This window comes from Mustelus asterias, unplaced genomic scaffold (assembly GCF_964213995.1).
Source record: "Mustelus asterias unplaced genomic scaffold, sMusAst1.hap1.1 HAP1_SCAFFOLD_77, whole genome shotgun sequence".
Taxonomy (NCBI): domain Eukaryota; kingdom Metazoa; phylum Chordata; class Chondrichthyes; order Carcharhiniformes; family Triakidae; genus Mustelus; species Mustelus asterias.
The window spans coordinates 267,831-290,941 of NW_027590136.1; the positions used below are offsets into that span (position 1 = coordinate 267,831).

General features: G+C 45.3%; 4 protein-coding genes across 4 annotated transcripts in view; 1 reads left to right on the plus strand and 3 right to left on the minus strand.

Moving 5' to 3' along the window:
* Positions 1-23,111, minus strand: part of LOC144483724 (uncharacterized) — a 231,012-nt gene that overhangs the window by 155,854 nt on the left and 52,047 nt on the right. Inside the window, exons 4-5 of the mRNA XM_078202264.1 lie at positions 15,412-15,561; positions 5,453-5,470 (exon numbers count right to left, since the gene is read on the minus strand). Coding sequence (XP_078058390.1) covers positions 5,453-5,470; positions 15,412-15,561 — 168 coding nt within the window. The remainder of the gene's footprint in view (positions 1-5,452; positions 5,471-15,411; positions 15,562-23,111) is intronic.
* LOC144483750 (uncharacterized) lies at positions 1,733-3,927 on the minus strand. The gene is made up of 2 exons (XM_078202294.1): positions 3,474-3,927; positions 1,733-3,308 (listed from the first exon to the last, which is right to left on the minus strand). Exon 2 carries the CDS (start codon positions 2,948-2,950, stop codon positions 1,802-1,804), a length of 1,149 nt encoding a protein of 382 aa, XP_078058420.1. The 5' UTR covers positions 2,951-3,308; positions 3,474-3,927; the 3' UTR covers positions 1,733-1,801.
* LOC144483714 (uncharacterized) lies at positions 6,266-7,456 on the plus strand. Its single transcript, XM_078202256.1, has one exon. The coding sequence runs from the start codon at positions 6,278-6,280 to the stop codon at positions 7,454-7,456; it is 1,179 nt and encodes a 392-aa protein (XP_078058382.1). The 5' UTR covers positions 6,266-6,277.
* Positions 21,071-22,987, minus strand: LOC144483752 (uncharacterized). Its single transcript, XM_078202296.1, has one exon. It carries the CDS (start codon positions 22,474-22,476, stop codon positions 21,496-21,498), a length of 981 nt encoding a protein of 326 aa, XP_078058422.1. The 5' UTR covers positions 22,477-22,987; the 3' UTR covers positions 21,071-21,495.

Genomic DNA, 23,111 nt, shown 5'->3' on the forward strand with positions numbered 1-23,111 from the left:
GGAATCGAACCCAGGTCCCTGGAGCTGTGAAGCAGCAGTGCTAACCACTGTGCTGCCGTGCCACCCGTTCTCACCAGATTGATGTGCCTGGATTTATTTTCTGCTCAGAAGTGAGATGTGCGTTTTTGAACCGGCAGCAGAGAAACAGGAAGTTGTGTTACCCGAGAATGAAACAGCCAGCGTCAGTTTGATGTTATCACCGTGAAAAGTCTTCCTGTCTGTGAGGGTGAACTCACTCTGACAGCATCAAGAACAACCACACAGATTGCTGCCGTTCTCAGCATTACATTCACCTCCATTCCTATTTTAAACAATAAAGAAAGGAGATTATTTGGATTTTTAACACATTCACTGAATTGGGAGATGGACTGAGGGTCATCACTGGGAGAAATGAGGAGGAATTAGAGAACAAATGAGTTTTCCCAAAGAGGGTTATTAGAAAAGAGGAGATTTAAAGTGAGTCAGGGCCTGTCAGAGGAAGTGGGAGAGAGAAACAGAGAGGATTGAATCTCCATCAATTAAATGTTTTCTCAGACAGCGAAGAGAGATGAAATGTGTTTGTGCTTTTTCAGAGAGAGGTAATGAGAGAGAGAAAACAATGAATAAGTTTAAGCATTATCTGAAATAGGAAGGTTAAATGAGTGAGTGTTTGAAAGAACGATAGAGAGACAGTAAGTGACGAAGACAGTTTCTGAGAGGAGAGAGGTTAAGTGAATGTGAGAGAGGAGCGAGGTTAGAGTGTAAGAGAGGTGGAAGGTAAGGTGTGAGTGAATGCCTGGAGAGAGAGAGAGACGTTCAGTGAGTGTGAGAGAGATGAGAGATGTTGAGCGATTGAGTTTCTGAGAGAGAGGAGATGTTAAGTGAGTGAATGTCTGAAAAAGAGGAGAGCAGGTTCACACCCAGGGATCACTGAGAATGATCAAAATAAGGAGATCACCCAGAAAACTACCAACAGGAAACTTCAGCTGAACACATCACTCATTCTTAAATGGTCAGTCAGGGCTCTGGTGCAGCTCAGCTTCTCTCTGTTCTCTTTATAATGGTTAAAGGCTGATAGGAGTGAGGTTTATTTAAAAGGATAGTGTATGGGAAGCACACATCAACAAAACTGAGAATTCTTGGACACACACTGCAGCTCCTTCTCTATCTGGGAATCAAATTGTTGTCTAATTGTCCCAGCAGTTAACAGGCTCCTTTGAACTTCTCCAGCTCCTCCTTTAATGCAGACTTCAACCAATTTATTTTAAGCCAGTTTCTGTTCAATAAACCAGGACTGACACACATACATTAAAATGTTTTAGACTTTTTTTCATTTTTAGCTTGGAAACCTAAACCTGCCGTTTCACTCTCAGTCAGGAATAGATCCCAGTTTTACACCAATCTTTGACAGCACGTTTCCAGCATTCACCGTTGTTCTTCCTGACTCTAAACACAGTTGTAAAGGAGCTTCTGTTCCGTGTCTAGGAGCTCTGAACCATGGAAAAGAACGACTGGGACACATTTCTTACACACCTCAGGATTCACCCACACGGGGACTTTGCTGTCAGTGAAAAGTGACGAAAAAGACCAAAGTGCTGTGTGACCCTCTCAGCGTGACCCTGAAGGACTGGGTCAAGAATGAAGTTCTGTTCCTCCTGTATGACCCTCCCTCAGATTGCCCTTTCTGAGCTCCAGCCTGGTGACGTTAAACACTCAAATGGAAAAGACAAAAATCTACAACAATGATTCAATCAAATGTCTATTTCACATTTATTCAGAATATCAAACCTCAACAGAAGAAAAAAGTCAGAGTGAACATGATTCAGACCTGGATATGATTAACAGCATCGATAAGTGTAGAATCCAAACCTTGCAGTCCCTTGTGAACTCGCCGGTGTGTTAGCAGGTGGGATGACTGAACAAATCCCTTTCCACAGACATTACAGGTGAACGGCCTCTCCCCAGTGTGAACTCGCTGGTGTTTCAGAAGATAAGAGAAATGAGAAAATCCCTTCCCACAGACAGAGCAGGTAAATGGCCTCTCCCCACTGTGAACTCTCTGATGTGTCAGCAGGTTGGATGACTGACTGAATCCCTTCCCACACATGGAGCAGGTGAACGGCCTCTCCCCAGTGTGAACTCGCTGGTGATTCAATAGGTTGGATGAACGAGTGAATCCCTTCCCACATACGGAGCAAGTGAATGGCCTCTCCTCACTGTGAACCTGCTGCTGTGTCAGAAAGTTGTATGAACGGGTGAATCCCTTCCCACATTCAGAGCAGGTGAACGGTCGATCCCCTGTGTGGAGTTGCTGGTGTATCAGAAGGTTGGATGAATTAATGAATCCCTTCCCACAGTCTGAGCAGGTGAAGGGCCTCTCCCTAGTGTGAATTCTCTGGTGGTTCAATAGGGCAGATGGATGGCTGAATCCCTTCCCACACACACAGCAGGTGAATGGCCTCTCCCCAGTGTGAGTATATTGGTGCGTCAGCAGATCTTTTTTATTTTTAAAGCTCTTCTCACAGTGGGAACAATTAAAAAGTTTGTTATCAGAGTGAACAAGTTGATGTGTCTGCAAGTGGGATGACTGAATGAATCCTTTCCCACACACACAGCAGGTGAACGGTCTCTCCCCAGTGTGAATACGTTGGTGCGTCAGCAGATCTTTTTTGCATTTAAAACTCTTCCCACAGTCAGAACATGGAGACAGTCTCTCATCAGTGTGAACAAGTTGGTGTGTCACAATGTGGGATGAGCGAGTGAATCCCTTCCCACACACAGGGCAGGTGAACGGCCTCTCCCCAGTGTGAACCCGTTGGTGAGTCAGAAGGTTGTATGAATGGGTGAATCCCTTCCCACAAACAGAGCAGGTGAACGGTCTCTCCCCAGTGTGACTGCGCTGATGAACTTCCAGTTGTGATGGGAAACTGATTCCTTTCCCACAATCCACACATTTCCACTGTTTCTCCATGGTGCTGGTGCCCTTGTGTTTCTCCAGGTTGGATGATCAGTTCAAGCCTCATCCACACACACAACATACACGTAGTTTCACCCTGCTGTGAACTGTGATTTTTTTTCAGGCTGTGTAACTGGTTAAAGCTCTTTCCACAGTCGGTTCACTGGAACACTCTCACTCGGGTGTGTGTTTGTCCTGCTGCTTTTCTGGTCACACTGATGTTTAATTTCTTTGCCCACAGGCAGAACAGACAAATATTGCTCCTTCCATATTCAAAGACCGATCATATTCAGCTCCGAAGGAACTGAATGACTTTGTCAGATGTGATGTTCGGTTTGAGTTTTCTGTCTGCCATTCCTTCACTTTGAATATCCTGTAAAAACAGTTTAGAAAAGTCATCACTGTCAGAACAGGATAGAAACTCTGAACAATTCTAGTCTTTCTGGAACATTTTTTCCTTTCTTGTTCCCCCAAATCTGTAAATCTCCGTCCCACACACTCTCCCTCCTCCCTGCGCTGAAATCCAAACCCATCTCACCATTTCTTTCCTCCACTCCCAGTTTTCTCCCTCCCTCTCCTCTGTCTGGGTTCAGTTCTCCAGCTCCTGTCTGCAGACTGACAATAAAACCAATGGGTCTTATTGGGGGCGTTGGGGCCTCCAGCGGGTGTTTGTGAATCCTCCCCGCCCACCTCCCAGGGTTTCCTTCCTTCCCAGAGATCAGAGTCCTCATTGATTTGAGGCCAAAGTGTAACCTCTTATTTATTGTCCCCCTCCCCCATCCTCTGATGTGAACCATCCTCCAGTGGCTGAGCCAGGATGGGGCCGTTAACCTGGGCCTGTTCCCGGGAGGGAGGGAGGGAGAAGCCCCGCAGCTGCAAACCAGGGAGCTGACAATGATTCTGAAGGGTTTGCGGATCCACAAAGTGTTTCCAAATCCTCCCAGCCACCGCCTAACGCTGACTCCGCTTCTCCGGGACAAACAAGCGCAAGGACAGCAATGACACTGCGCATGCTCCACATCACAATGCCCGGGCACTGATTGACGCCAGCTGCGGACCAATAGGAAGAGGGGGCCGGACTGGAGGACCGAGCGGGAGCGGCTGGTCCTCCAACCAATCGGAGTGAATGAGAGGCGGGGCCTGTAGCATGCGCAGTGCGGGTAATGACGACGGATGGACGGTTTTAACTCGGTAGCGAGATCAATACGAGGTAGAGGGCGGCGTGCGAGGAATGATAAATGTGGCGGGTGGGTGGAGAGGCTTTGTAAACATGTTGTTCAACCCCAAACCCCGGAAATGAACTTCCCGGTTCCCCCCCTTTGTACCAAATGGAGCGGCAGCTTGTAGTGTTAGACCCGGGCTGACTGCCGCCATTGAGGCTGCATGTGGGAGGCCGGCAGGGATTGTGATCGGAGAGTGAAGCCCTGACGTCACAATGGAATGGGTGAGAGTGTGAGGTCACAATGGAATGGGTGGGAGTGTGAGGTCACAATGGAATGGGTGAGAGTGTGATGTCACAATGGAATGGGTGAGAGTGTGACGTCACAATGGAATGGGTGAGAGTGTGATGTCACAATGGAATGGGTGAGGGTTCCAGATGAGCTGAGACTGGGCTGGAGTCGGGCGATGGCACTGACATGTGGCCCGGTGGCACAGTGGTTAGCGCAGCTGCCTAACAGCGCCAGGGACCCGGGTTCAATTCCAGCCTCGGGTCGCTGTCTGTGCAGAGTTTCTACATTCTCCCCGTGTCTGGGTGGGTTTCCTCCGGGTGTTCCGGTTTCCTTCCACAGTCCAAAGATGTGCAGGTTAGACAGATTGGCCATGATAAATTAACCCTTGGCATCAGGGGGATTAACAGGTAAATATGTGGATAGGGCCTGGATGGGATTGTTGTCGGTGCAGGCTCGATGGGCTGAATGGCCTCCTCCTACAATGTATTTTATGATTCATTACTGTTAATTAATTAATTACTTTGAATGAAGGTGGTCTTGATGATGATGTGGACGTGGTTGGAAGCTCATATTGGGATGAACTATTTCACCCTGGTTGTGAACAGCCTGTTTCAGCCTCAGACAGTAAGTAATCTCACAACACCAGGTTAAAATCCAACAGGTTAATTTGCTGGCATAAGCCACAGGATTTTGGAGCGCTGCTCTTCATCAGGTGAGTGGGAGTTCTATTCACAAACAGGGCACAGAGACACAAACTCAATTTACAAAATAATGGTTGGAATGTGAGTCTTTACAGGTAATCAAGTCTTAAAGGTACAGACAATGTGAGTGGAGAGAGGGTGAAGCACAGGTTAAAGAGATGTGTATTGTCTCCAGCCAGGACAGTTAGTGAGATTTTGCAAGCCCAGGCAATTTGTGGGGGTTACAGACAGTGTGAGTTACAGATAGTGTGACATGAACCCAAGATCCCGGTTGAGGCCGTCCTCATGTGTGATTGACAGATCCATGCTCACTGCTTCTTGCCCTGGATGCAGAGAGCTGAAAATTTCCATGCAGGCTGCCAGACAAATAAATGTCTACATTACTGGAGTAAAAATGTGTGGAATATACAGACCGAATTCACTTCATTCCCTTCAGTTGCTGCAAGTCCCCAATTTCCCCCAGAATGAGAAAAGAAATGGAAAGGGGGAAACATTGATTTCCTCCCAGATGTTGTCCAGAGGAGGAAGTTTCAATCTGAAGCTCATTGGACAACTTCCGCATTGTGACATCACAATGGAGCCTGCCTGAATCAGCGAATAGGAATCTCTCTTCCTACATCAAGAGCTGATGTTTCTTGTCTGGATGACCCTTTGTCAAAGCTCTGAAACATCTGTTCTTTTCTCTCCATACAGATGCTGCCAGACCTGCTGAGAATGGGGAGACAGTGTGTGGGATGGAGATTTACAGCTTTTGGGGAATGAGAGAGGCAAGAATGTTCCATAGAAATTGTCTGTTCTGAATTTCTATGCTGTACTGACACTGATGACTTTTGTAAACTCGTTTTACAGGATATTGAAAGAGGAATCACAGGCCGAAATCTCAAACGTCATGTCTAGACGTGACAGAGTCATATTCCTTGGGACCTCAATATCATCGGACTTTGAATCCAGAAGGAGAAATGATTGTCCGGTCTGTCGATTTGAAATGTCAGTGTGAGTGAAAAAGCATCAACACACTGCCACACTTGAGTGAGTGTGTTCCAATGCACTGACTAAAAAGCTTTAACCAGTTACACAGTTTGAATAAATATCACACCATTCACAGCGGGGAGAGACTGTAATCTTGTTCTGAGTGTGGGTGAAGTTTCAACTAATTGTCTAGTCAAGAGAGAGGTAAGGACACCTGCACCATGGAGAAACCATGGAAATGTGGGGACTGTGGGAAGGGATACAGAGCCCCATCTAAGCTGGAAGCTCATCGACGCAGCCACACTGGGGAGAGACCATTCACCTGCTCTCAATGTGGGAAGGGATTCACTCGATTATCCCTCCTGCAGAGACACCAGCAAGTTCACACTGGAGAGAGGCCATTTTCCTGCTCTCAATGTGAGAAGGGATTCAGTCAGTTATCCGACCTGCAGAGACACCAGCGAGTTCACACTGGGGAGAGGCCGTTCACCTGCTCTCAGTGTGGGAAGGGATTCACTCAATTATCCACCCTGCGGACACATGAACGAGTTCACACTGGGGAGAGGCCATTCACCTGCTCTCAGTGTGGGAAGGGATTCATTCTGTTATCCAGCCTGCGGATACACCAGCGAGTTCACACTGGGGAGAAACCATTCACCTGCTCTCAGTGTGGGAAGGGATTCATTCAGTTATCCAGCTTGCAGAAACACCAGCACGTTCACACAGGAGAGAGGCTGTTCACCTGCTCTCAGTGTGGGAAGGGATTCACTCGGTCATCCCTCCTGCAGAGACACCAGCGAGTTCACACTGGGGAGAGGCCATTCAACTGTTCTCAGTGTGGGAAGGGATTCACTCAGTCATCCATCCTGCGGACACACCAGCGAGTTCACACTGGGGAGAGACCGTTCACCTGCTCTCAGTGTGGGAAGGGATTCACTCAGTCAGCCGACCTGCAGAGACACCAGCTACGTCACACAGGGGAGAGGCCGTTCACCTGCTCTCAGTGTGGGAAGGGATTCATTCTGTTATCCAGCCTGCGAATACACCAGCGAGTTCACACTGGGGAGAAACCATTCATCTGTTCTCAGTGTGGGAAGGGATTCACTAACTCATCTGATCTGCGGACACACCAGCGAGTTCACACAGGGGAGAGGCCGTTCACCTGCTCTCAGTGTGGGAAGGGATTCACTCAGTCATCCCACCTGCAGAGACACCAGCGAGTTCACACTGGGGAGAGACCATTCGACTGTTCTCAGTGTGGGAAGGGATTCACTCAGTCATCCAACTTGCAGACACACCAGCGAGTTCACACTGGGGAGAGGCCGTTCACCTGCTCTCAATGTGGGAAGGGATTCAGAGTTTCATCCCACCTGCTGAGACACCAACAAGTTCACGAGTGATGACAGGGGTTGGATTCTGCTGTTATTGTTTCTGCTCTCAATTATATCCAGGACTGCATTTTGTTCATTCTCACAGTTGGTCAATGGGGAGGGTCGGAGGGTTTCTTTCTGCTGGACTGGCCGGTCTCATGACTTTGCCTCCAGTGGGCTGATGCTCTTTGAGTCTTGTTGCGAATACCTGGTTTTTAGATTTCACAAGGATCACAGAGTGACAGGATGTTAGGAAGTTATAGAGGTTTACAACATGGAAACAGGCCCTTCGGCCCAACTTGTCCATTCCGCTCAGTTTTTACCACTAAGCTAGTCCCAATTGCCCGTATTTTGCCCATATCCCTCTATACCCATCTTACCCATGTAACTGTCTAAATGCTTTTTAAAAGACAGAATTGCACCCACCTCTACCACTGCCTCTGGCAACTCGTTCCAGACACTCACCACCATCTGAGTGAAAAATTGCCCCTCTGGACCCTTTTGTATCTCTCCCCTCTCACCTTAAACCTAAAACTAAGAACAAGAAATGTATCGATAAAATGATTAGAGAATAGAGCCAACATTTTGAGTCTGAATGACACTTCATAAGAGTTGTTATGAAGGGTCATCCAGTATTGAAACTTTGGCTCCATTCTTCACAGGTGCTGTCAGACCCGCTGAGATTTTCCAGCATTTTGTGTTTTTGTTTCAGATTCCAGTATCTGCAGTATTTTACTCTTCTGATGAAATGATTAGTTCTGATTGGAATCCCCATGACCCTCCTTCAAAACAGAGGGAGTGGTGGCAGAAGGAGAAAAATGATAAGGATGATAAAGTCTGGGTTCTGATTCTCCGAGCCCATGAAGAATTAACAAAATGAGTGAACCAGTTTATAAAGAACAGAAGTTACCCATCCCTAACAAAAACTGATCAAATTAAAATAATTAGGTTGAGGAAGAGAACAAAAGAATTCATAGATAAAGTTTAAAATCAACTTTGTTTTGTTGTTAGAGAAGTTTTTAAAAATTATGTAAAGTGATGTAACTGTGTGCCAAGTTTCTTCTCTCACTCCCCACCCCTTTAGGTTCTGTAGAAAAGTTAACCCTTTCAGCAGACAGTTGATTTAGTCATGGAGTTATAGAGGTTTCCAGCTTGGAAACGGGCCCTTCAGCCCAACTTGTCCATGCCGCCCCTTTTTTAACCCCTGTGCTCATCCCAATTGTCCACGTTTGGTCCATATCCCTCGACACCCATCTTACCCATGTAACTCTAAACGCTTTTTAAAAGACAAAATTGTACCTGCCTCTACTACTACCTCTGGCACCTTTTTCCAGACACTCACCACCCTCTGTGTGAAACAAGTGCCCCTCTGGACCCTTCTGTATCTCTCCCCTCTCACCTTAAACCTATGCCCTCTAGTTTTAGACTCCCCTACCCTTGGGAAAAGATATTGACTATCTAGCTGATCTATGCCCCTCATTATTTTATAGACCTCTATAAGTTCACCCCTAAGCCTCTTACATTCCAGGGAAAAAAGTCCCAGTCTATCCAGCCTCTCTTTATAACTCAAACCATCAAGTCCCGGTAGCATCCTAATAAATCTTTTCTGCAGTCTTTCTAGTTTAATAATATCCTTTCTATAATAGGGTGACCAGAACTGTACACAGTATTCCAAGTGTGGCCTTACCAATGTCTTGTAAAACTTCAACAAGACATTCCAACTCCTGTATTCAATGTTCTGACCAACATGCAGAATGCCTTCTTCACCACTCTGTCCACCTGCAACTCCATTTTCAAGGAGCTATGTACCTGTACCCCTAGATTTCTGTTCTGTAACTCTCCCCAACACCCTACCATTAACTGAGTAAGTCCTGTCCTGGTTCGATCGCCCAAAATGTATTACCTCGCATTTATCTAAATTAAACTCCATCTGCCATTCGTCAGCCCACTGGCCCAATTGATCAAGATCGCGCTACAATCCTAGATAGCCTTCTCCACTGTCCACGATGCCACCAACTTTGGTGTCATCTGAAAACGTACTACCCATGCCTCCTACATTCTCATCCAAATCATTAATATAAATGACAAATAACAGTGGACCCAGCACCGATCCTTGAGGCACGCCGCTGGTCACAGGCTCCAGTTTGAAAAACAACCTTCGACAACCACCCTGTCTTCTGTCATCAAGCCAATTTTGTATCCATTTGGCTAACTCACCCTGGATTTCATTAGATTTAACCTTAAGCAACAACCTACCTTGCGGTACCTTGTCAAAGGCCTTGCTAAAGTCCACGTAGACAGCATCACCTGTACTGCCCTGATCTACCTTCTTGGTTACCCCTTCAAAAAACTCAATCAAATTTGTGAGACATGATTTTCCACTCACAAAGCCATGCTGACCGTCCCTAATCAGTCCTTGTGTCTCCAAATGCCTGTAGATCCTGTCTCTCAAATACCTTCTTACAACTTACAGATGTGAATCACACCGCCCTTTAGTTCCCAGGCTTTTCCCTGCAGCCCTTTTTAAACAAAGGCTCCACATTTGCCACCCTCCAATCTTTAGGTACCTCACCCGTGACTATCGATGATTCAAATATCTCTGCTCGGAGACCCGCAATTTCCTCCCTAGCCTCCCACAGTGTTCTGGGATACACTTCATCAGGTCCCGGGGATTTATCTACCTTGATGCGCTTTATGACTTCCAGCACCTCCTTCTCTGTTATAAGTACACTTCTCAAGACATCACTTTATTTCCCCAAGTTCCCTAACATCCATGCTTTTCTCAACAATAAATAATGATGAAAAATATTCATTTATGATCTCACCCATCTCTTGTGGATCCGCACATAGATGACCTTGTTGATCCTTCAGAGGCCCTACTCTCTACCTAGTTACTCTTTGGCACTTTATGTATTTATAGAACCTCTTTGGATTCTCCTTTGCCTTATCTGCCAAAACAATCTCGTGTCCCCTTTTTGCCCTCCTGATTTCTCTCTTAATTCTACTCCTACACCCTCTATACTCTTCAAGGGATCCACTTGATCCCAGCTGCCTATGCATGTCATGTGCCTCCTTCTTCTTGACGAGGGCCTCAATATCTCGAGTCATCCAGGGTTCCCGACTTCTACCAGCCTTGCCCATCACTCTAAGAGCAATGTGCTTACCCTGAACCCTGGTTAAAACACTTTTGAAAGCCTCCCACTTACCAGACGTCCCTTTGCCTTCCCACAGACTCCCCCAGTTAACTGTCGAAAGTTCCTGCCTGATACCATCAACATTGGCCTTTCCCTAATTTAGAATTTTTACTTTTGGACCTGACCAATCATTTTCCATAGGTATCTTAAAACTAATGGAATTATGGTCACTGGTCCCAAAGTGATCCCTCACTCACACTTCTATCACCTGCCCTTCCTTATTTCCCAAGAGGAGGTCAGGTTTTGCCCCTCTCTAGTCGGGCCATCCACATACTGAATGAGAAATTCCTCCTGAATACACTCAACAAATTTCTCTCCATCCAAGCCTCTAATACTGTGGCTGTCCCAGTCAATGTTGGGAAAGTTAAAATCTCCGACTATTACCACCCTATTTTTCTTGGAACTATCTGTAATCTCCTTACATATTTGCTCCTCAATTTCCCACCGACTATTTGGGGGCCTATAGTACAACCCTATCAAAGTGATTTCCCCCTTCTTATTTCTCAGTTCACCCCTTTTGACTCAGTAGGCGAACCCTCGGATATATCCCTTCTCAGTACTGCCGTGATGTTTTCCTGAATCAAAAGTGCAACTCCCCCTCCTTTCTTTCCTCCTGTTCTATCTTTCCTATGGCATCTTGTTTTTAACTTGTTTTTAAATCACCCAGAAACTCGTGTCTATTTTAGTTTATAATTGTGGATTTATTGGAGCCAGTTAAATGTGGAAATTTTAAGCATACCCTGGAGGAATTTGGAACAACTGAGAATTTTATATTGTTGTCACCTCAACCCCAGATAAAGAACAAGGAGATTGCAGGTGGTAACGTGTTTGGGATTTTAAATTAACAAAGATTAGATGTTGCTGATAAAATCAGGCCTTGGAAGTTGGCTTAAAAAGGGTTAAGTTACAATGAAGGATCTTGCATCTTATTTTAATCAAGGAGTTGTGAGCTTGTAGTGCTCTGTCGCTTTAAGAAGCTACAGCTGCGAGAGAGAATGCTGAGGATTCATTGTTTGAAATTTACGAGCTGTGAGAATCTGTGTGTTTTGTTTGTTTTATGTGGATGTTTGTAGATATGTTTTATCATTGTTTTGGGCTACATTTGTTAAGGTTTATCTTTCTGGGGAATTAATCTTACCTTGAGTCTTTAATTAAAGGCATTTTTGGGAGTTTAAAAACAGAATCAGAAGAATGCTTAAGTAATTAATTTTGGTTATTATTGTAAAGCACATGCTAAGTTTCTCTGTTTGTGTGTGGATGATTTTTGTGGGTTGAACGCTTTAAGCTTTGAGGTTTTTTGTCTGTGATTTAAATCAAACAGATTTTTTAAATGGAAGTGTCATGAATAAAGCTTTTTTTTTCAAAAGTTATGAACCTGGAGCCATATTTACTGACCAGAGACAGGATTCCAGGATATTTTACTAAACATGTGGGAATTTTAATCCAGATAAAACTCACTCATGAAAATGAGACTTTTAACTTGTAATGGTTATTGTAAGGGGAAGTTTTCTCACTTCCTACCAGCATGAAAGACAAGCAGACATGAGTACAGTACAAAAAGGCAACACAAATTTTATTCTCTGTTTAAAATAACAAAACTGCAGGCCTGGGGAGAGACAGCTGCTCGTCAACTGCTCTGCCTGGCTATTATGCGCTTTACAGTTTATAGGGTTTTGAACTTCGTGCCAAACATATGGTAATAGGCTCATCATTTACTACAAGTTACATGATCAGTATCTGCTCATAACACAAAGCAGTGGCACAATAGCGAGATATTAAAACAGCCATTATAGATAGGTGGAGCTGATCCCATTTCCCCTGGGCTGATCTGTTTCTGGAGGGCTCCCTTTGTGATTTGAGCTTCTTGCATAATCTAATCAGTTGAGCTATTGTCTGTGTTTCCCTGCTTGGAGTCGAAAGTGATTAAGGCTGTCTGAAGTGATTAGGGGATGCAAGGAGCCTCTCCATGAGTCATCGCATTGCTGTGAACTGTTGACAATATTTTAAAATAAATTTGATATACACACGTAAAAATATCCATGATATTAAGCATAAAAGTCGTCTTAAGCATAAAGGTCGCCCCCTTCAGTTATTTAAAATTTGGTACATATGAAACGATTCTGACCAATTCTGTGTTGGATTGATCTTGGGTTAAACTTCCTGTCAGGTCCAAAGATTTATTCCTGACACAATTAACACAATGAAAAGGAAAATTCTGGAATTGGATACTGAAGAACAGAGTTTAAAAGGAGAGATTATTAAATAGAAATGATTCCCAGACCGTGTGGTCATTAGATTGAAACAAAGGAAGGGTGCTGACATCCATTTGAGAACTTTTAATCCACCCCTTTTCAAACTGAGTCTATGTACAAAGAAAACGCCAAGGATGGTCGATAAGGGGGTCTGGAAAACATCATGATGGGGGCACCTATCTGTCCATGAGATGCTCACAAAGCCCCATAATGCCCAGATACTAATTTTATTGAACCTATAATGTATGTAATCGATCACCATTCTGATTGGATTGTGTCCAGCCGGGATGGGCTGAGTAACTGGATAAGAATTGATGATATTCTGTGTTGGGTGGAGTTGCACATGGTCAGCCCCTGTGGCTTCTCCCCGCTGGCGTAACTCAATAAACTGTTTGTCGATTGAATCAGGTTTGAGTGTTGAATGATTCTTCTGAGTTCATTCCCCACAACACACTGGGTACATTACCACTTCATCCTCGGGAGTGGCCTGATAGGCCGTGGTCCAGACTACATGTGGACTTTGGGGGGCCTTTCATGAATCACATGTTTTTGCTTGTTGTAGATGCACATTCAAAATGCTTGGAAGCACAGATCATGAGTAATATTCCAGGGCAATTAGGACTAGCTTAGTGGTAAAAACTGGGCAGCATGGACAAGTTGGGCCGAAAGGCCTGTTTCCATGCTGTAAACCTCTACGACTCTAACTACCTTTTTTGTGGCCTGAAGTTCCCACAATTGGAAAGCAGCCAGATTAGTTAAATAGACAGCATTAATTGTGAGACAATTAAATAATAAATGATTCATTAATACATATGTTATAAAGGCTGGAAATATAAATTTGAACACAGGTTTATAACTTTTAGAATTATAAACACTTTAAGAATGGTTAAAATGCTGTGGGAATTATAAGATGTTCCCTTCCCATGCTGACAGAATAAAGAAAGATGAAAGGACTTGTTAACCTTGACTGGAGGGAATGAATCGGCTCCTGTTCAAGATGTCTCAACATTGAATGACTGATGTGAACCAATTATCGGTCAACACTTGGGCTACCCCAAGCTAAGAGATATCGTTTGAGAGAAAGGTATGTCTTAAAATTAAGACAATATGTGCAATTAGCTAAAAACCAAATCAATTTCATTATTGACAAGTTATAGACCAATTGGCTAATTCCTAACAATTAGCTGAGGATGGCTTTCTACATTTTGAAAGTATAAAAAAGGGGATTCGAGAAACCAATCTGGTAGAAGTTTTTAAAAGTTAACTTTTTTTATAGTTTGTTTATTAGTGTCACACATAGACTTACATTAACATTGCAATGAAGTTACTCTGATAATCCCCCAGTCGCCACACTCTGGTGCCTGTTTGGGTAAACTGAGGAAGAATTTAGCATGGCCAATGTACCCAACCAGCACGTCTTTCGGACTGTGGGAGGAAACCGGAGCACCCAGAGGAAACCTGCACAGACACGGGGAGAATGGGCGAACTCCGCACAGCCAGTGACCCAAGCCGGGACTCGAACCCTCTGCTGTGAGGCAGCAGTGCCTCACACTGTGCCCTACAGAGAGACGTTGAGAGCTGTTAGTTTTACAAGTTATCCACGTTTTCAGAGCCATCACTTCATGTCCTGGTTTGAGAAGGATGGAGAAGTTGAAGTTAAGCTCTCCTCCTTTTGCTGTTGATCGATACTTTGCTTTTTTATCTTTCTGACTCGTTACATTTTTAATGGTTAATAAACTTTCTGAATTCACCATTTAAAGTGTTCTTTCTTGCCATATGATTAAGACACTGGAACCTGGTGTGATTTACGATGAGGGAAGTTATTGTAAACAAGAGAACCCCCATAAATCTTAGTTCAAACAAATCAAAGTTCTTATAAATGGAATGTTATCCTTTATTCTGAGAGAAATTGAACATAGAAGTAAAGATGTTATGCTTCAGTTGTGCAGGGCGTTGCTGAGATTGCACCTTGAACACAGGGTACAATTTTGTCTCCTATTAAACAAAGGATATAAATACATTGGAAGCAGTTCAGAGGAGGTTTACAAGATTGATTCCCAATCCAGTAGTGTGAAACATTAACACTGTTTCTCTCTCCACAGATGCTGCAAGACGTGTTGTGTTTTTCCAGTCCTTTCTGTATTTATTTTAAATCTACCTGTAGTGGTAGGAAAAACACTATTTACTATCCAGGATAAAATAAATGTCCTTCATCAGCTTTTGTGGATCATTTCAGTGGCAATGTGCTCTCCCAGGCTCAAAGAGCATCAGCGAACTAGAAGCAAAGTCGTGAGACCGGCCAGTCCAGCAGAAAGAAACCCTCCGACCCTCCCACTTCACCAACTGTCAGAATGAACATGGTTCAGTCCTGGATGTGATTAACAGCAGCAATAAAACAGAATCCAACCCCTGTCATCACTTGTGAACTCGCTGGTGTCTCAGCAGGCTGGATGACTGAGTGAATCCTTTCCCACACGCCCAACAGGTGCATGGTTTCTCCCCAGTGTGAACTCGCTGGTGTTCCTGCAGGTTTGATAACCGACTGAATCCCTTCCCGCACTTGGAGCAGGTGACAGGCTTCTCCCCGGTGTGAACCCGCTGGTGATCCTGCAGGGTGGACGAATGTGTGAATCCCTTCCCACACACACAGCAAGTGTACGGTTTCTCCCCAGTGTGAACTCGCTTGTGTCTCAGCAGGTTGCTTGACTGAGTGAAACACTTCCTACACTCAAGGCAGGTGAATGGTCTCTCCCCGGTGTGGCTGCGTCGATGGGTTTCCAGCTCAGATGGGCACTGACATGCCTTCCCACAGTCCCCACATTTCCACGGTTTCTCCATGGTGCAGGTGTCTTTGTCACCCTCCTGGTTAAACAGTCAATTAAATCTCACACAGAACACGGGTACAGTCTCTCCCCGCTGTGAATACTGCGATGTATTTTCAGGCTGTGTAACTGGTTAAAGCTCTTTCCACACTCAGTGCACTGGAACACTCTCACTCAGGTGTGTCTGTGTCTTGGTGTATTTCCAGTCACATTTATGTTATAAAAAATTCTGACGCAGACAGAACATTAAAAGATTTCTCCTTCAAGATTGAAAGGCCAATGATATTCGGGTCCCAATCAATCAAATGTCTGTCAGATGTTGATGTGACGTTTGATTCGAGATTTCTGTCTGTAAATCCCCACCTTCTGATATCCTGCAAAAGGAGATTACAAAATTCATCAGTGTCAGTACAGGACAGAAATTCAGAACAGACAATTCTAGTTTCTATGGAACATTCTTTCCTCTCTCATTCCCCAAACGCAGTAAATCTCCATCCCACACACTCTCCCTCAATTCTCACTCTGCTGTATCTAATATTCACCCTCCCAATTCTCCTGAAGGTGCTGATTGAGGCTGATTGACAGATCCATGCTCACGGCTTCCTGTCCTGGACACAGGGAGCTGAAAATCTCCATGCAGGCTGCCAGACAGATGTCTATAATACTGGATAAAAGTGTAACATACAGGACATTACTTGAGTAGTGGTAGAGCAGGGATTTGAGGAAGATTTATATTTATGTACGGAGAGCACATGATCTAGAACTCGCTGCCTATGAGGATGGTGGAACAGAAGATTCAATCATTTCAAAATGAAATTGGATGGGTACTTGAAGGAAATAAAACTTGCAGAGGAATGTTGATAGAGAGAAAGAACAGGATTCTACAGAGAATCAATCTGCAGTCCATAAGATGACGTGGAGATGTCGGCGTTGGACTGGGGTGGGCACACAACACCAGGTTCATCAGGTGAGTGGCCATTCACCTGATGAAGGAGCAGTGCTCCGAAAGCTCGTGCGATCAAATAAACCTGTTGGACTTTAACCTGGTATTGTGAGACTTCTTACTGTTTATAAGATGTACAGGTTAGGTTGATTGGCCATGCTCAATTGCCACTTAGTGTCCCAGGATGTGTGGGTTGGGGGGGCAATGCTCGGGGGGGGGGCAATGCTCGGGGGGGGGGCAATGCCCGGGGGGGGCAAAGCCCGGGGGGGGCAAAGCCCGGGGGGGGGGGGGCAAAGCCCGGGGGGGGGCAAAGCCCGGGGGGGGGGGCAAAGCCCGGGGGGGGGGGGGGGCAAAGCCCAGGGGGGGGGGCAAAGCCCAGGGGGGGGGGGGCAAAGCCCAGGGGGGGGGGAGGGACAGAGAGATAGTAAAAGTTTTTACAAATATATAAAAAGGAAAAGAGTAGCTAAAGTAAATGTTGGACCCTTAGTAGATGAGAAGGGGGATTTAATAATGGGAAACGAGGAAATGGCTGAGGCCTTAAACAAGTTTTTTGTATCAGTCTTCACGGTAGAGGACACAAATAGCTTACCGAAAATTGACGGTCATGGGACTGTAGGGGATGAGGTCCTTAAAATGATTACTATTACTAAAGAGGTAGTGCTTGGGAGGCTAATGGGACTAAAGGTAGACAAGTCCCCGGGCCCGGATGGAATGCATCCCAGGGGACTGAAAGAAATGGCAGAAGTAATAGAGGATGCGTTGGTTGTAATTTATCAAAATACGCTGGACTCTGGGGAAGTGCCGGCTGATTGGAAAACAGCTAATGTGACGCCACTGTTTAAAAAAGGAGGTAGACAAAAGGCGGGTAACTACAGGCCGGTTAGCTTAACGTCCGTAGTTGGGAAATTGCTGGAATTCATCATTAAGGAAGAAATAGCAGGACACCTGGAAAAAAATGGTTTGATCAAGCAGACGCAGCATGGATTCATGAAGGGAAAGTCGTGTTTGACAAATTTACTGGATTTTTATGTTGATGTAACGAGTGCGGTTGACAGAGGGGAACCAGTGGATGTGGTGTTTTTGGATTTCCAGAAGGCGTTCGATAAGGTGCCTCACAAAAGGTTGCTGCAGAAAATCAGGGTGCACGGAGTTAGGGGTAAAGTGTTAGCGTGGATTGGGGATTGGCTATCTAACAGGAAGCAGAGAGTTGGAATAAATGGGTGCTTTTCTGGTTGGCAGTTGGTGACTAGTGGCGTGCCACAGGGATTGGTGCTGGGGCCTCAAGTATTTACCATATGCATAGACGATCTGGAGGAGGGGACCGAGTGTTGGGTAACAAAGTTTGCGGATGACACAAAGATGAGTGGGAAAGTGAATTGCGTGGAGGATGCGGTAAGTCTGCAGAGAGATTTGGATAGGCTAAGTGAGTGGGCGAGGATCTGGCAGATGGAGTATAGCGTTGGTAAGTGTGAGCTTATCCACTTTGGAAGGAATAATAGTAAAATGGAAGCTGCAATGCTGCCCCCTGTTGTTCACTTCTCCCAGTCTCAGCATTGCAGAGTGTTTAAACAAGAATGGCACATTCAGCACCATGGAATGAGAACATTCGGACTAACTCTTCGTTATACAATTGTTCTGTTTGTATTAACAGTTCACAATCCAGGTCACAGATCTGATTCAGTGAGAGGAGGTGAGAGTGCCTTTGCAGGTTTTTGTACGGGCTCACTGCGCCTCTGTAGCAGTGTGGGGCTCAGCGCACAGTGATACACGGCAGAGTCAGAGACATGGACCCCAGTGATATTTAAAGGAACTGTTTTCTTGTCCTTGTCCAAATCAGCAGAAAACCGGTCAGGGAAATCTGGAGACTTTTCTCCGCCCCCCGTGCTATATTTCTGCAGTAAATATCTCGGAGCTTCCCCGGGATACTGGATGTACCAGAAGAGATTTGGAAAAGCATCCGTTGTTGTGTAATTACAATTCACTATTACGTTCAATCCTTCCTGAACCGTTAATTCAGCCGGGTCCTGGGAAACTGAATCTTGGCCATTGATTCCTGCAACAAAATGTAGAATGTGTGAGAAATCTGTGAACAAATATAACCCATGAAACACACACTGAGGATCTGAGCTCAGACTCACCGGGCAGCGTGGTCATTGTTATCAGTAAAGCACACAGGAGATACATGGTTCCTGATTGGACAGTAAGCAGCGACAATGTTTACAATAAGTTGCTGCCTCTAGTCTTATATCACAGAGTGAACTCAGATCAGAGGCAGCTTCAAGTATTCAGAAACAGGGAGGCGTTTCTCAGTGCTGCGATTGGCTCATCTCCCTGAGCTGACGTCAGCTGCGAATCATAAAATCCCTGCAGTGCAGAAGGAGGCCATTCGCCCCATCGAGTCTATACCGGTCACAATACCACCCAGGCTCCACTCCCGCAACTCCATGTATTTACCCTGCGTATCCCCTGACGCTCGGGTCAATTTAGCATGGCCAATCAACCTAACCTGCACATCTTTGGACTGTGGGAGGAAACAGGAGAACCCGAAGGGGACCCACGTAGACACTGGGAGAACATGCAAACTCAGACAGAAAGTGATCCGAAGCCGGAATTGAACCCGGGTCCCTGACACTGTGAGACAGCAGCGCTGACCATTGTGGCATCATGCCGCCCCGTAACCAGTGAACCAATCACTGTTAGTTAATGATTTAATATAGCTGGCACTTTCCAATCACATTCCTTCCCTGGCCGTAAACTTATTTCTAAAGTCTTTGCTCTCTCTCTGCTCTCTCCCACATCATCACTTATTCTGTCTCATTAACTGGTTAACTCGCTTTCCTCAGAACTCAGTCCATCAATCTTTCTTAAGGCAGATCCTTTTTTCTAATTTAATCATTTATGGGTGACACGGTGGCGCAGTGGTTCGCATTGTTGCCTCACAGCCCCAGGGACACGGGTTCGATTCCAGCCTCGGGTCACTGTCTCTGTGGAGTTTGCACTTTCTCACCGTGTCTGCGTGGGTTTCCTCAGGTGCTCCAGTTTCCCTCCACATTCCTAAACTGTGCAGGTTTGCTGGATTGGCCACGCAAAATTACCCTAAGTGTCAGGGGATAGCAGGGTAAATATGTGGGTTACGGGGATAGGGCCTGGGTGGGATTGTTGTCGGGACAGGCTCCATCCTGCATTGTCGGGATTCAATGATTCAGCAGCCTAACGTACAGGGATTAATGAGTAGCATCCAGGACTCAACATAATTAATAGTTAGTGCTGTAAGTATACCGGGGATAAGTAGTCACTCAACTCTGCACCAGAAAATATTTCACGGACTCATAACATAGAAACTAGAAGCAGGAGCCTTCTCCGCCATTCATCGTAATCATAGCTGATCATGGAATTCAATATCCTGATCCTCCTTCCCCCTCGACCCCTTTAGCCCCAAGAGCTATATCAAATTTCTTCTTGAAATCAGACAACGTTTTGGCCTCAACTACATTCGGTGGTATTGAATTCCATACATTCAACACTCTCTGGATGAAGGAATTTCCCTTCACCTCAGTTTTTCCCTTATCTTCAAAAGATGACCCATGGTTCTGGATTCCACCATTGGGAACAGTCTTCTGGATCTACCCTGTCGAACCCTGTTAGAATTTTATAAGTTTCTATGAGACCCCCTCTCACTATTCGAAACCGCAGTGAATATAATCCTAACGGATTTAATCTCTCCTCATATGACAGAGCTGCCATCCCAGGAATCAGCATAGTAAATCTTCACTGTACCCCTCTATTCCCCAAATAGAAAAGCTCTGATTTCAATCAGTTATTATTTCTGCTCCACGGACTTGAAAATGGAACAATTCTGAGGCTGCATTTGATAATAGATCACTTTTAAAATGTGTCGCCGGGCAGATAGGCACCGAATCCAGAATTTTTCTAAGTACAGATTAAGGAAGTTATTCACCCGGGGTAATCTGCAGATTTTGTGCGGATGGGATCGGAGAATGGTTGGATTTGATCCGGGAATAATAGGATGGCAAATGTGACATTTCACAACACTGACAATGGCTGAGCTCAGTGGGGGAATATTATTCAGCTGGGGCTGTATTGTGGCCTTCATTTCCTGCGCATTTTCGTTGAGATCCGACTCTTTTTCTCTGACCCTGAAACGTCTGCGTCACTTTTTGTATGAGGCCCGCGGGAGCCTCATTCACTGTGGGTCTCAGTGGGAATCAAATTGTTGTCTAATTGTCCCAGCAGATAACAGGTTCCTTTGAACTCTCCAGCTGCTACTTTAATGCAGACTTTAACCAATTTATTTTGAGCTGGTTTCTGTTCAATAAACTGGCACTGACACACAAACACATTAAAATATTTTAGACTTTTCTGCATTTTCAGTCTGGAAATTTAATCCTGCCATTTCACTCTCAGTCAGGAACAGATCCCAGTTTTGCACCAATCTCTGATTTAGCAGCATGCTTCCAGCATTCACTGTTGTTCTTCCTGACTCTAAACACAGTTGTAAAGGAACTTCTGTTCCTGGTCTAGGAGCGCTGAAACATAGAAGGGAGTGACTGAGATTCTTGCACATCTCAGGATTAAACCACACGGGTACTTTGCTGTCGTGAAGAGAGACGAGGAAGAGCAAAGTGCTGTTTGTCCCTCTGTGACCCTGAAGGACTGCGTCCTGTTTGCCATATGATCCACCCCCGATTGTCTTTTCTGAGCTCCAGCCTGGTGATGTTAAACAGTCAGGTGGGAAAGACAAAAATCTACAACAATTTTAAAAAACAAAGCTGGTCTATTTCATATTTATTCAGAATATTAAACCTCAACGGATGAAGACTGTCAGAGTGAACACGATTCAGTCCTGGATATGATTAACAGCATCATTAAGAGTAGAATCCAAACCTTGCAGTCGTTTGTGAACACGCTGGTGTGTTAGCAGGTGGGATGACTGAATAAATCCCTTTCCACAGACATTACAGGTGAAGGGCCTCTCCCCAGTGTGAACTCGCTGGTGTTTCAGAAGATAAGATAAATGAGAAAATCCCTTCCCACAGACAGAGCAGGTAAGTGGCCTCTCCGCACTGTGAACTTTCTGGTGTGTCAGCAGGTTGGATGACTGACTGAATCCCTTCCCACACACAGAGCAGGTGAACGGCCTCTCCCCAGTGTGAACTCGCTGGTGATTCAATAAGTTGGATGAACGAGTGAATCCCTTCCCACAGTCTGAGCAGGTGAAGGGCCTCTCCCCAGTGTGAATTCTCTGGTGGTTCAATAGGGCAGATGGACGGCTGAATCCCTTCCCACACACACAGCAGGTGAATGGCCTCTCCCCAGTGTGAGCATATTGGTGCGTTAGCAGATCCTTTTTATTTTTAAAGCTCTTCGCACAGTGGGAACAATTAAAAAGTTTGTTATCAGAGTGAACAAGTTGATGTGTCTGCAAGTGGGATGACTGAATGAATCCTTTCCCACACACAGAGCAGGTGAACGGTCTCTCCCCAGTGTGAATTCGTTGGTGTGTCAGCAGATCCTTTTTGCATTTAAAACTCTTCTCACAGTCAGAACATGTAAACATTCTCTCATCAGTGTGAACAAGTTGGTGTGTCACAATGTGGGATGAGCGAGTGAATCCCTTCCCACACACAGGGCAGGTGAACGGCCTCTCCCCAGTGTGAACCCGTTGGTGAGTCAGAAGGTTGTATGAATGGGTGAATCCCTTCCCACAGACGGAGCAGGTGAACGGTCTCTCCCCAGTGTGACTGCGCCGATGAACTTCCAGTTGTGATGGGAAACCGAATCCTTTCCCGCACTCCACACATTTCCACGGTTTCTCCATGGTGCCCTTGTGTTTCTCCAGGTTGGATGATCAGTTCAAGCCACATCCACACACACAACATACACGTAGTTTCACCCTGCTGTGAACTGTGATGTTTTTTCAGGCTGTGTAACTGGTTAAAGCTCTTTCCACATTCAGTTCACTGGAACACTCTCACTCGGGTGTGTGTTTGTCTCGATGCTTTTCCGGTCATACTGATGTTTAATTTATTTGCCCACAGGCAGAACAGACAAATATTTCTCTTTCTATATTCAAAGACCGATGATATTCAGCTCCGAAGGAACTGAATGACTTTGTCAGATGTGATGTCCGGTTTGAGTTTTCTGTCTGCCAATCTTTCACTTCCAATATCCTGTAAAAACAGTTTAGAAAAGTCATCACTGTCAGAACACGATACAAACTCTGAACAGACAATTCTAGTTTCTCTGGAACATTTTTTCCTTTCTTGTTCCCCCAAATCAGTAAATCCCCGTCCCACACACTCTCCCTCCTCCCTGGGCTGAAATCCAAACCCATCTCACCATTTCTTTCCTCCACTCCCAGTTTTCTCCCTCCCTCTCCTCTGTCTGGATTCAGTTCTCCAGCTCCTGTCTGCAGACTGACAATAAAACCAATGGGTCTTACTGGGGGTGTTG

What these genes read in the sequence shown, in the direction of transcription:
- LOC144483750 (XM_078202294.1), bottom strand. Translation starts at nt 2,950, where the DNA reads ATGGAGAAACAGTGGAAATGTGTGGATTGTGGGAAAGGAATCAGTTTC.
- LOC144483714 (XM_078202256.1), top strand. Translation starts at nt 6,278, where the DNA reads ATGGAGAAACCATGGAAATGTGGGGACTGTGGGAAGGGATACAGAGCC.
- LOC144483752 (XM_078202296.1), bottom strand. Translation starts at nt 22,476, where the DNA reads ATGGAGAAACCGTGGAAATGTGTGGAGTGCGGGAAAGGATTCGGTTTC.